Consider the following 12,046-nt stretch of genomic DNA (forward strand, 5'->3'; position numbering starts at 1 on the left):
CAAAGAATTACTAAAGAGGACCATGCCTGCAGGGCTTTGCAGTGCTCTTGCAAAAAGAGAGGCAGAAATCAAGACTATTCTGTGTGACCTCAGCTGTTACAGTGAGTTCATTCTGCAGAGCTTTCTGTAGAAACTACATGTAGAAAGTTCTGGGAAATCTTTATGAACTGAAGCAATAAGTTTTGTTGGAAATAAATGATTGTACATTTTCAAGAAAACCTCACTTAAGTTCCTGTATTTAAGAAAAAAAAATACAATAAAATTAGACAAAGACAAAAGGTTGGCACTGAAGAATGACAGGTTATTAAATTTTTCAGCTTAATATTGCACTTCAGTGACCAGAAATGCACAGCCATAAAACACTGACGCCAGCAGGCTGTAACACAGAGCATCTCTCCTCTGGAGATTGGCTGGGAGAGTTTGAGCTGTTCAGGCTAGAAAAAAAGCAGGTCTAGGGAGACCTCACTGCAGCCATATCAGTATTTAAAGGGTTTTTTTAATGAGGGACTTTTTACCACAAAAAAAACCTACAATCAAATTAGACAAAGACAACGGGTTGGCACTGAAGAATGACAGGTTATTAAATTTTTCAGCTTAATACTGCACTTCAGTGACCAGAAATGCACAGCCATAAAACACTGACGCCAGCAGGCTGTAACACAGAGCATCTCTCCTCTGGAGATTGGCTGGGAGAGTTTGAGCTGTTCAGGCTAGAAAAAAAGCAGGTCTAGGGAGACCTCACTGCAGCCATATCAGTATTTAAAGGGTTTTTTTAATGAGGGACTTTTTACCACAACAGACAATGATACAACCACAGGGAATGTTTTTTATTTGAAAAGAAGAAATTTAGGTTAGATGTAAGGAAGAAATTCTTTACTCAGAGGCCCTGGCACACGTGGGCCAGAGATGCTGTGGATGCCCCATCCCTGAAGTGTCCAAGGGCAGGCTGGATGGGGCCCTTGGAAAATCAATCAAGTGGGTGGCATCCCTGCCCAAGGAAGGGGGGTTGGAATGAGATGATCTTGGATGTCCATTGCAACACAAACCATTCTGTGATTCTATGAAGGCAGCAAGGGACCAGATATCTGGTAGCAGGAGAGAGAGGGATTTCTTGTTTGGGGTTTGGTTGGGCTGCTGTTTCTAATTTTTTTCCCCAGGTAAAAATGGAAAAAGAGGTGAAGTGTCAAGGAAAAAGCTTTGTATAGCCCATGCTCTACTTAGCAGAGAATAAAAGATGATTTATTGAAAAATGCCCTGAAAATAAACAATTCTGATAGCATCACAGGTAAGGTAGTTAATGGAAGAATCAAAACTGCAGTATGTACTGAACATTTCATTAATCTTGAAATGTGATCAGTGCTTACTAAGTCATAAAGGAGGAACTGCAGCTATTTCCTGGACTAATAATCTGTGCAAAGGCACAGATTCTATGTTTTAAACAGCTGTGAACCTAAAAAGAATTTCAAGTTTAACCAGAGACGTGTTTTTTCTACAATACAATATGAAAAGGAGGCCTTACCTGCTCAAAGTATGTGACAAGCAGGGGGCTATCTCTGTTTAATATAAGGTTCTCTGATAGCCACTACTGTATTAAAATCTCTTTAAACAGTAGGGTTTTACAGAAGATGCTAAAAACAGAACTCACGTATCTCAAGCAGGGGGCCACCCCCCAGAACAGCCCTTATTTAGAAGATGGAAGCAGGGCTGCTTCTCCAGAAGCAATCACAAGTATAATCCTCATATGAGAGACAGACCTGTCCATGTTGGTTCAAATCCCAGGCAGTTCCTGAGGACTCCTTATAGACTTCCTTTGTACTCAGTTATAAATTCACTTGTAGATTATCCATTCATCTGGTAAGTCCTCAAATGCTTTTGAAAGTCAGACTGTTTAAGTTGCCACAGGCTCCTCAAGTGTTACCTTGGACAATTATCAGTAAGTGATTAACAGAGCTACTTCAGAAAGAACTAGTAAAGACCTAAGATTTCTTTTAATTACTTTATTCCTAGGATGTTTAATTTAGAAATTAACTTTTTCTACCCAATGATAATTCAGCTTAAATAAACATAAGCAACCTTGAAATTTCAGAGAATAGAAGAGCTCTAAAGTACAGGAAAATTTAGGTTTCTCCAAGAACCTGCAGTACCTACATTAACTTAACTGTTCAGTCTAAGCTGAAGGAGTTAGGCTTCCTCTGTCAAACTGCAGCACAGCTGCACTCCAGTTGTGCTCCTCATCTCTGCTAAGGGAACTCCACTGCATCCTGCAATACAATTTGACTTTGGCTGCCTCTTTGTCATCCTTGCACTGACTGCAATATTCCTGGCTTCTGAAATTCAAAAAGCACAGCCAAGCTCTGCAACAGCACAGAAAAACACTCAGTGAAACCTCCAAATTCCTAACACCACTGTGGACTCACCATTCTTGGAGAAAACCCATAACTTGTTTGGACCAGGCCCTGAGCAACCTGTTTGAAGATTGCTCTGTTTAAAGCTTTACTCTTGGATGTCCTGAGGTCTCTTCCAGCCCAGATTTCTCAATGTGTTTAAGGGGCATCAGTTTTAAGCAGCATCAGCTGCCACATAAGTATCAAAACTGTTCTCCTCTTCTTAATCCCACTGGATATAGAACATTCTTTTTCAGTGTCAATATTTGTCTTCAAAATAGTGAGTAGGGATTTTACTGTCATGGGGGATGTTAAAACTTGTTGGCACAGTAACCATCAAGTTAAACACAACAGCTTAGAAAGAAAATCCCTAATATCTAACAGATAAGCAAAAAGCACTTGAAATAAATCCTCAAATAGTGTTTAGAGGCTGCAGATCCTCAGTTTCCATGACTCAGCTGTATTTCTGGACTAACAATCTTATTGTAGTAGAATGAACTATTTTCTTCTTTCATCTTGCTGCACATTTCATACTTTACACAATGCACTCTAGGAACAGAATGTGTGCTGCTGAACTGCCATATGGTACCCTGGAAACACAAGATATAAACTTGAATAAAGACAAGGCCAAAAGAAAACTGTCAAATTACACTTTATTTGTATTGACAAGAGAGGCAAAAGAAAGACTTTGTGTTCAGAGATACAAATCCATTATTTGCTGACAAAATGCTGATATACCACATTGGGTATTTCCACTTTCAAGACAATACTGAGGGGATCTTTACCAAGCAATTCTTTTATCCTTGGATAAGGAAAATGAATGCCAGTGAAAATAGTTTCATATGAAAATTTGTTACCTGCTTGTGGCTCAAATTTTACTGTTAAGTTAATGATTGGCAGCAAATAATTTTACACTTGGCCTCAAAGAAAAACATATGTAAAATTGTAAGATCATTAAATAATAAGCATTAGCAGCATACCCAAAATACTTCTTGTACAAAGAACATTGCACTTGAACATACACAAGCATTTACCCTTATTTACACATTAGAATTTGTATAGAACAGCAAGACTGATATATACAGAAAAATAGTGGAAACCTTAACAGCCCCAGACGACAGAATATCTAGTGTTGACTCCTTAAATTTTCCATACAGTTTCCCAGGATGTCTCATGTGGGTTTTTTTCACTATATACTATTGCATAAAAATAGACTGTACAAGAAGGTCAGTCCCCAGTTAACACTTCAGGATATTTCTATGTACTATTTATTACACCTTCACTGCACCAGGGAGCAAAGGAGTCCAGGCCAGCTCCTCATGAAAACAAAGAGAACTTGACAGGTGCTATCTGCTTACTCACTGTGCTTCACCTTGTAACACACACTGAAATCACTTGGCTGTGCAGTAATTACCCAGTGAGTTCCAAAGGCAATTCCCTACCACACAGGATCTCCCACTGTCTTGCAAGCAATGAAATTAATTTCTCCCTGCTTTCTGCACTTGGGATAAAAATGTACCACTGGATCTCTGTGCTCCTGCTGCCCTCTGGTTTGGAAATTCCTTTGGGAACACTATCAGCTTCTCCAAAGTGATCCAGTGTTAAATTCTGCATCAGGTCCTGATTCTGAACATCATCAAACACAAATGTAAGGGCCTGTGGGTATGTCTGATAGCCCATGAGCACTCTATCTAAATCCCGGATTCGTCTTCCATCTGCAAGCTGGTACTTGTCTCTCTTTGGTGGCTCCTTAGCAAATTCAGGTAGTGGGTAACTGATATAATCTTCATCAAAGAGGAACAAATCAGAGCTGGTCAATATCAGTGTTTTAGGTTGAAGTGAACTAGTGTTCTGAGCAGATCCTTCAAAGTGATTTACTTGAAATGCCAACACATACAGAAGGATGTTGAGGGATGGAAGATTGGTCAAGCCATCCATCTTCTCTGCCACTAGAAAAGCAAGGTCCCCAATTTCCTCTTCATTTGGATAAATAAATTTTACTCTGCTAGAGTGAATCAGTTCATAATTCTCCATTTTTCCTGCAAGAAACATACATTATTATATCTCTTTTTAGTGCTATACAATACTTTCTTAATATACTAGGATAAACAACAACCCTTGACAGCTGGCTGTAGCTGGAAGAATTTAAGTTTTGTATCTACTGATACATGCTTTTGCTTATAAACAACATTGGAATAATTTTATTTGGACTGCAGGTCTCTGCTGGAGCCTTTCTTGCATTACCACCACACTTCTCTGCAAATTTCTAACCATGTAAGTCCAGGGTGAAAGCAAGAAGCCATCACTAACTTCACTTGTGCAAAACTCTTACAAACTCTTACATATATGTAACAATCCTGCTCATATAAGGCACATCTAAGATAATTAAAGTCAGGGAGTTCAGTTGAAGTATCAAATAGGAAATGACTGCTGCATAAATGTTCCTCAAAAGATTTTTTAATCAGTACAGTTTAGGTGAAGTATGATGCCTAAATAAATAATGACATGTAGAAAAGACCTCTCACCTGTGTTTTTACTCCCAAATTCAGAGTAGAAGTCCTTGTCTACTGGTTCAGGTGAAGGAGTGCGTGCAAGCAGTGACAGGACTGCCATAAGCTGCTGTATGAAGGTGTGAGTGTTGTAACTGTCCCTTGTCAGGCAGGTGACAATGTGATCTGCAGAATGTCCTGAGGAGAGCACAGAACATAATTCACTCACTGTGGCATTACCATTTCTTGAAACAACATGCAACTGGCATCAGAAAAGATTTTATTTTAAGGATTATTTCTCCTGAAAATAATGTATCATTATTCAGAAATCTTTCAAATTCTTGAAAACAACAACAGAATCCTTACAAATCCCCCAAAAAATGCATATTTTCTCTTCATTTAAAATACAATGTATACTTATGATTCAAATCTTGCTTTAGGAACTCAAGAAAAAGAAGCAACATAAAACCTCTCTTCCATCTCACTAATAAAGACACAGATCCATCCAAAAAAGATTAGAAGAAAATAGAACTGGAAAAGCTCAAAGCACAAGATGTACTCACCAGTAATTCGGAAGTATTGGTCAAACAGGCCAACATTTACTGACTGCAGGTCATTGAGTTTTAGCACAAAGCAGCAAGAGAGGTGGAAAGTACTGTTTTCACAATCTGAGTTTTCTTTGTTCCAAAAATCTGTTAAAGAAGTATACATGATTAAAAGGTAGAAAGAAAAAGAGTGTTCTGTCCATAAGCATAATTTTTATATTACAATCTAACACTTATCTCACACTTGAAGAAAGAAATTAAGAAAAAACTGAATACAGTGGCTAAAAATTTCTCAAGCAAAATACAAGCCATTTTTATTAGGAGCATTTTTATAAACACTTGTCACACACCAGATTTAAATCAGCACATGCACTAATAACACACTTTAACTGAATAACCCTCATGAGGTTCATTACCTTTCACTTTCCATTTTCATTATGAGAGGGACTATGAAGTAACAGAGAAAAACATGGATCCCATGGCAGCTAAAAGGGTCTGAGAAGCAGATATGACTCAAGATCCTGTTTTTTTGAACATAAAAGCCTTATGCAAATACTGACCCCTTCAACTAGGAGCTCTAATTAAAAATATTGACCAAAATTGGTTCTTAGACTGAGGACAAACACAGAGAGAGATTAAACTGGTAACATGATTAAAGGATCCAAGTAACTATTTTACCTGACTGGTGCTCATCTGCATGAATGAAAGAATCATCCAACAGAAAGTAAATAGCTTTTGTTGAGAGAAGCACACAAGCCATCACTTCCACACTGGGAGTCTTGTAAAACAGAACTGAAGACCACATGAGGTGTCTCAGCTCCTCATTTTCCACCTAAGATATAAATTGTATTTCATAAACACATCAACTTTGATATTTCAGACAGTTTCATCCCCTTAGAGGCAACTTTAGTCCCCCAGAGAAACAACTTCAGAATCTTAAGCACCTGAACATGCTCTGGTCAAAGAGAGGTAGTTCACCTCAAAGCTGCTAAATGATGCCACATTGAAAATATCTTGTGTTTATATCAGAAAATTATTTTTGTTATAAGCAAATTATTCCTTGTTTTCTGACCAAAATTAGAAAAAAATACAGAAAAACATCTCATTTATAAGAAAGACTTTTTAGGGCAGACACTGCAGGCAAAACTTTAATCACCAGCTGAGCAGTGGCCTCCCAAACCTCAAGTCTGCTGAGCCTTTAGGTGTTCTGAGGGTTGGAATCAAAGACCCTGGAGAGAGGACAGGAGCACAGCTTGCCACTGCAGCTGCTGCTCCAACTCAGCATCTTCCCAGCTTCTAACTTGATGGGCTTACTGTGAACCTTTCAATGAGTCACCTGCTTTTTTTACCAGCTTCTGCTGATATAAAAAGAGAAGCACAGCTTGTAACTGTGCTTACTTAAAATATTTGGAAGAGAGGTAAGGGAATAAGAAAAATGTATCTATTTCTCAAGTTTTTCAATTGACATTTGTACTCAGATCACAGTGATTTATCACTCAAAAAGCTACATCACAAATTTTGGGTAATATTTTTACTTTTCAATCTGATGTTCCCCAGATACACTTAAATGTTTTTCAGAAATCAGGTTTATCTGTTCATGTTTCTGGAGCACCTGCAGCCATGCACATGGTGCTGCAGTCCTGCACAGTACCACAAAAACAAGTCATAACACTTATTTGTTGATTTAGCTAGGAACCCTCCCCAAATAATTTCATTCCTGTTACTTTATTTCCTTTTCCCACTTTAAAGAAAATAGAGGAAAATTCTTGGAGCAATCACATCTTCAAGACATACACCAGTGTACTCTCCTGTTCAGCACCACAGATCCTGAAGGCAAAATATGCCTTGCAAGATCCCAAGTGCTGTAGCAGGGATCCCAAAATGGAATAACACACAGATTCTTGATCAAAATGCTTTCAGGTTTCCCAGAGCCTAATTCTTGTGGCTAAATTCAATCAGGAAAGTTTTTATAGATACTGTGCAGTACACAGAAAGGTCACAAAGCATGTTTTTGTACACTTGATATAGACATAATACCTCTGCAATGTTGCTATGGAAAAATTCAACAAGGGCTCTTCCCTGCAGCCCAGCCACATACTGCAGAGACACAGAAACATGAAGGTGAACAGGAATCTGGTTGTCTTCTGTTATCTTCTGCATAAGAAGCTCAGATGGGTATAAGGATGACAATGTCAGATGAGGCTTGCAAAAACTAGAAAAGATCCAGAACACAAATAATCAAAATGTAAAGATCTACACAGCATTTTCCCTTCAAAAATATTTGTATTTCATTCAACAATTAAAACCAGGTAACTTCCATTTTAATAGTTTAAATTATTTATATCTTGACCATAGCTGTCAACCTGCTATGACCTCAGCCTGCAGGCACACGAAATAGGAAGTTTTCTTCCATCAGAAATTACATTTTATGTTGCAGCAACAAAGCAGGAAAAAAAAGGTGGACTGCTAACATCCAGGATAACCATTCACACTTACACCAGACTAGCACAATGCAGAAGTATTTCGCACACTGACAGCAGCAAACACAGAGGTCTGGCCACATCAAGCACTGTGCTAGAGAGCTTTCACAGGAATCCTCACCTGGCTGCCTGACCGTGTCTGTTTGCCTCCACAGCATGATTTCTTACAGCATCCAATTTGCTTGAAGCTTTGAAAATAATAATAGTCTTAACATCCTGGAGCAGTGTCCTTAGAAGGCTGTAGATTCTTAGAAAGTGGAATTTCTCATGAGGTAGAACAAACACTGCTGTAACAAATCTGTATCCAACAAGCAACTCCAGCACGTGTCCATCCAAAAATGAACCCTTCTGCTGCGTGGCACCGTGAGCTGGATGCAGCACAAGTGATGCCAATGGAATTCTAGTCAGCTTAAATACACTTCCCAGCTCCTCTGTGCCTACCCATTTACCTGGCAGTAAACTGAAATCCACCTTCACTATGTACAAATGCTGGGGTGTTAGAAATATCCAACATGGATGGACCACACAGGAACTCTGGTCAGAAGATTTATATACTGAAGAATAAAGTGCAGAACACAAAACATTCTTTGACCATTCCTTGTTATTGCCAGCTGACTCTGGTTGATGCAAGACTTTCTGCACATTGGTTTTATTCCCATAAACAAGATATGTTGGGAAACAACCTTTTATTTCAACATCTTCGGCTGAAATGCAATTCAATTCCATAAGCTGACAGAGAAATTCTTGGAGATTTGCTTTTCTACAGTACCATGTGGAGCTTGGTAACACTGATGTGTAGTGTTGAGAGCAACACGTTTGTAAACAGGAATAAAAGTCTTGAAGATTTTGGGAGTCTGAAACAATAAACAGGCAGTGGTCACTGTTTTTCAGCTTCAGAGTTAAACAGATTTCTGGCAGGAGAAAGCCAAATTCTATTAGATCAGTGTAGGGAAAACACAGCATTAATTTCAAGGCAGAAGGGATGTGCTGGCAATTTCCTCTCAGTTCCTGATGAGGAATCTCAAACACAGCTAGCATCTCATCAGTCAAAACCAAACAGGAAGCAAACTGTCTGAGTCCTTTATGAATGTGAATTGAAAAGCTCCAGAGAATTTTGACTATGTCAACACTCTCCACTGCTATGTTGTCAGATGATTGAACATCCAAAGTAGTGCTGAACTCAAAAGTTTGATCTCCTTCATGAAGTCCCATTTCAAAATATCCATCTGCTTTGTCTGTGGTTGTGGAATTATCCACAGGGCTTCCTTTATTCTCTGGGAGGGAGGGGGCAGATTTCTGCACAGCCTGCACTATCGAGGCAGAAAGGTGCTGGACAAAGTCTTGGTTGGTGGCAGTGTAGGACATACAGTTAAAAGGCAAGATGATGGTGTTACAGGGGTCAGGCACTGCACAGTGTTCTCCCTCCAAACTTCAAAAGAGAGAAGAAGCCACAGTAAGTACAAACTTGAGTTTAAAAACAGTTATGACTACCTACAATTCATGGTGCTGTTTCTCAGAACTTTGATATTTGCTCTTGCTAATACAGTTAAATCAGTGTAATTTTGTAGAACATCTTTGTACTGCACAGCCATTGCTTTTAAAGGCTGGGAGTGTATAATGCTATAGAAAGTAAAAATTAAAATGTTTAACTCCTCTTTCCTTTCCCATCCCCAGTAAGCACAACCCCACAAGCTAAAGGACTAGACAATACAGCTATTGCTGGCTTTGAAACCACCAGCTGCATTCCAGGGTTCAAAGGTTAAAAACATATTTTCGGTTCAAAAAGCCAGAGGCAGAATACAATGAAAGAGAGTGTTTTGCCTTAAAGGCTGTGTTTAAGAAAACAGTATCCACTATTATTACCCAAAAGCTAACAAGGGTTTAAATGAGAATTTATTTACGTAGCTTACCACACATGATGACCACCACCATACTCTTTGCATGAATCCAATAAAGAAGCAGGTGCCTAAGGAGAAGAAAGTAACATCAGGAAGCTGTAAACTACTTAAGAGCTCAGCACACATGAGAAGCAAAGTTAATGCTGGCTCATGATTTTTAAAGCTGGCCAAGTCCTGCTGTTTTCACAGGGAGCTTAACAGCCATCCTTTGAGGACCCAAAAATACTGTTTGCTTTAGGTTGGGCATTCAATTAAGGCAGAAGAAGAATGAATTCTGCTGCTGACCTGAGAACAGATCCAACCTGTGACCCAGGCATTTCAGCACTCTACAAGCTTTTACTGAATTAGTGTAACTTGAAGCCAAACACTAAGAGAACCTGACAAAGACCAACTACACAGGCAGCAAAGGAAGAGACACCAAGTCTTACTGTCTCATTCCCTGAAGCCATGCATATGAAGAGTGCTTCCAATACCACAAATGAAATCACAAACCAGAAGTTATCAGACTGGAGGAGACAGAAGAAGACAAATTAAGGCCATTGCCTATCGACAGGGAGAAGATTCTTCTGCTCTACCAGCAAGAGAATCACCTTTCAAAAACTGATACTGTAATATAAGACACAATTCTTACACTCAGCATTAAATGGCTACTAAATGATGTTTTACTAGTACTGGGTAAACATCTCAAAGCCATAGTGGCAATGCTTCTCTGGTAAACTTGAATTTTGCATTTAATTTGTAAGCTGGACCAAACACCCTTGAATCAAATTTGGGCTGCCTCCTTTTCCACTAAAATAGCTCTGAGAACAAAAAAAAACCCTTGCTATGGATTACTATGATAATCTAAGTTTAACATCAGAGGCAAGTTTGCAAAAGCTTTTGAAAATACTATAATACAAACAGAAGTGTGGCAATTACCTGAATTTTACATCTGGAGTCTGGTATTTCAAAGCATCTCTGGGGAACTGTATGGTCTGTAGGAGTCGAACCACTGGGTTGCAAAAAACTGCTGGCTAGGACTGTTTCTTCACAAATTATTTCTAGAACAAATATAAACAGCTCTTTAAATCACTGAAGTAAAGCAAAATAAATGTCTAATAGTATCTGCCAATCAGGTGCAATTAAAACTGTATCAACAAGATCTAATCGTAAATCATTAAAGCTAGAGGATCTTCACGCAACAGCCAGGACAAAAAAGCAAGTAGAATATTAGTTTAATTAAAAAGACTTAGAAGCTCTGATCTCTTAAATGCCTCTTAAGATATTATCTCACCTTATTTGGAACCTTTTTCAAGGGTTCAAAGCTGAATCATCAGTAAAAACTTAATCATGAGTGAATACAAGGCAACATTCTCAGGGGTGCTTGACTTTTTGATATTCACAGCATCGAACTGACACAACAGAGCAAATAGATTTTTAGTATTGCCACTGAGCCAGCCAGCTCAAGTATTTAAACATGAAAATAATCAACAAAATTACAGTGTGGACTTGTTTCTGGCTCGAGCATAAAAAACCTGTGTGTATCTTTCTGGATTGATGGTAAAGTTCAGCAGATTATCCCAAGACATCTCATGGTCAGAGGAAACACAAGAGGTATTTATTACTTGAACAAAATACTGTGTTAGCAAGAAGGAAACTCAAATTGACAGGAAAACCAGAACATGACAGCATTATTTTTGATTTTCTGTTTCCTATATAAATATTTAATCTTTTTCCATAAGCCATTTCCCAGTGACATTAAGTATGAATAATATGTTACGGAAACAGATGGTGTCTAGAAAATGCAGAGAAAACAATTCATAGAAACAGCACATCAGGAAATTAATTCCATTATTAATGACTTAAGGTCTAACAGTGAAACAAATTGCTTAGCAGATTTCCATTTTCTTTAAAAGAGATTTCTCAAAACTGGTATTTTGAAAACAACCCTTCATAGCTAGATATGTAGCAAATAATAAATTTTTATTGCCAAAGTTGAGAAACAACCTGCACAGTCCTTATTTTCCCATTATTTATAAAAGCCTTCCCCAAAATTCTACTGAAGGAATCTTATGGAAAAGGACTACAGGAAATACCACTCTATAGAACTCCCAAGTCCTTTAGAAAGATCTATATTTTTTCTTCTCCCAAGATTTGTTTCCTCCTAAACATTTATTATAGCATACAATATCGATTGAAAAATAATTTAAACAGTCCCAGGGGTTGCTGACATACATTTTTACAGCAAGTCCAATATAAAACTGCAGGTTG

The 12,046-nt window shown here is 38.3% G+C and overlaps 1 protein-coding gene across 4 annotated transcripts in view; it reads right to left on the reverse strand.

Annotated features, from left to right (window-relative positions):
- Window positions 1-3,018: 3,018 nt before the first annotated feature.
- The window catches only part of NISCH (nischarin), a 29,366-nt gene continuing 20,338 nt past the window's right edge, over window positions 3,019-12,046 (reverse strand). The window contains exons 14-21 of one of the 4 annotated variants that reach the window (XM_039734154.1): window positions 10,715-10,836; window positions 9,809-9,864; window positions 8,020-9,327; window positions 7,456-7,630; window positions 6,097-6,250; window positions 5,437-5,565; window positions 4,910-5,071; window positions 3,019-4,423 (exon numbers count right to left, since the gene is read on the reverse strand). In XM_039734154.1, the coding sequence (XP_039590088.1) occupies window positions 3,795-4,423; window positions 4,910-5,071; window positions 5,437-5,565; window positions 6,097-6,250; window positions 7,456-7,630; window positions 8,020-9,327; window positions 9,809-9,864; window positions 10,715-10,836 (2,735 nt within the window). In that variant the 3' untranslated portion in view covers window positions 3,019-3,794. Of the gene's footprint in view, window positions 4,424-4,909; window positions 5,072-5,436; window positions 5,566-6,096; window positions 6,251-7,455; window positions 7,631-8,019; window positions 9,328-9,808; window positions 9,865-10,714; window positions 10,837-12,046 lie in introns of those variants that run through there. The other 3 variants (XM_039734155.1, XM_039734156.1, XM_039734157.1) reach the window with 3 other exon arrangements.

Source organism: Passer montanus, unplaced genomic scaffold, assembly GCF_014805655.1.
Source record: "Passer montanus isolate IOZ18808 unplaced genomic scaffold, ASM1480565v1 scaffold9, whole genome shotgun sequence".
Classification (NCBI taxonomy): Eukaryota; Metazoa; Chordata; class Aves; order Passeriformes; family Passeridae; genus Passer; species Passer montanus.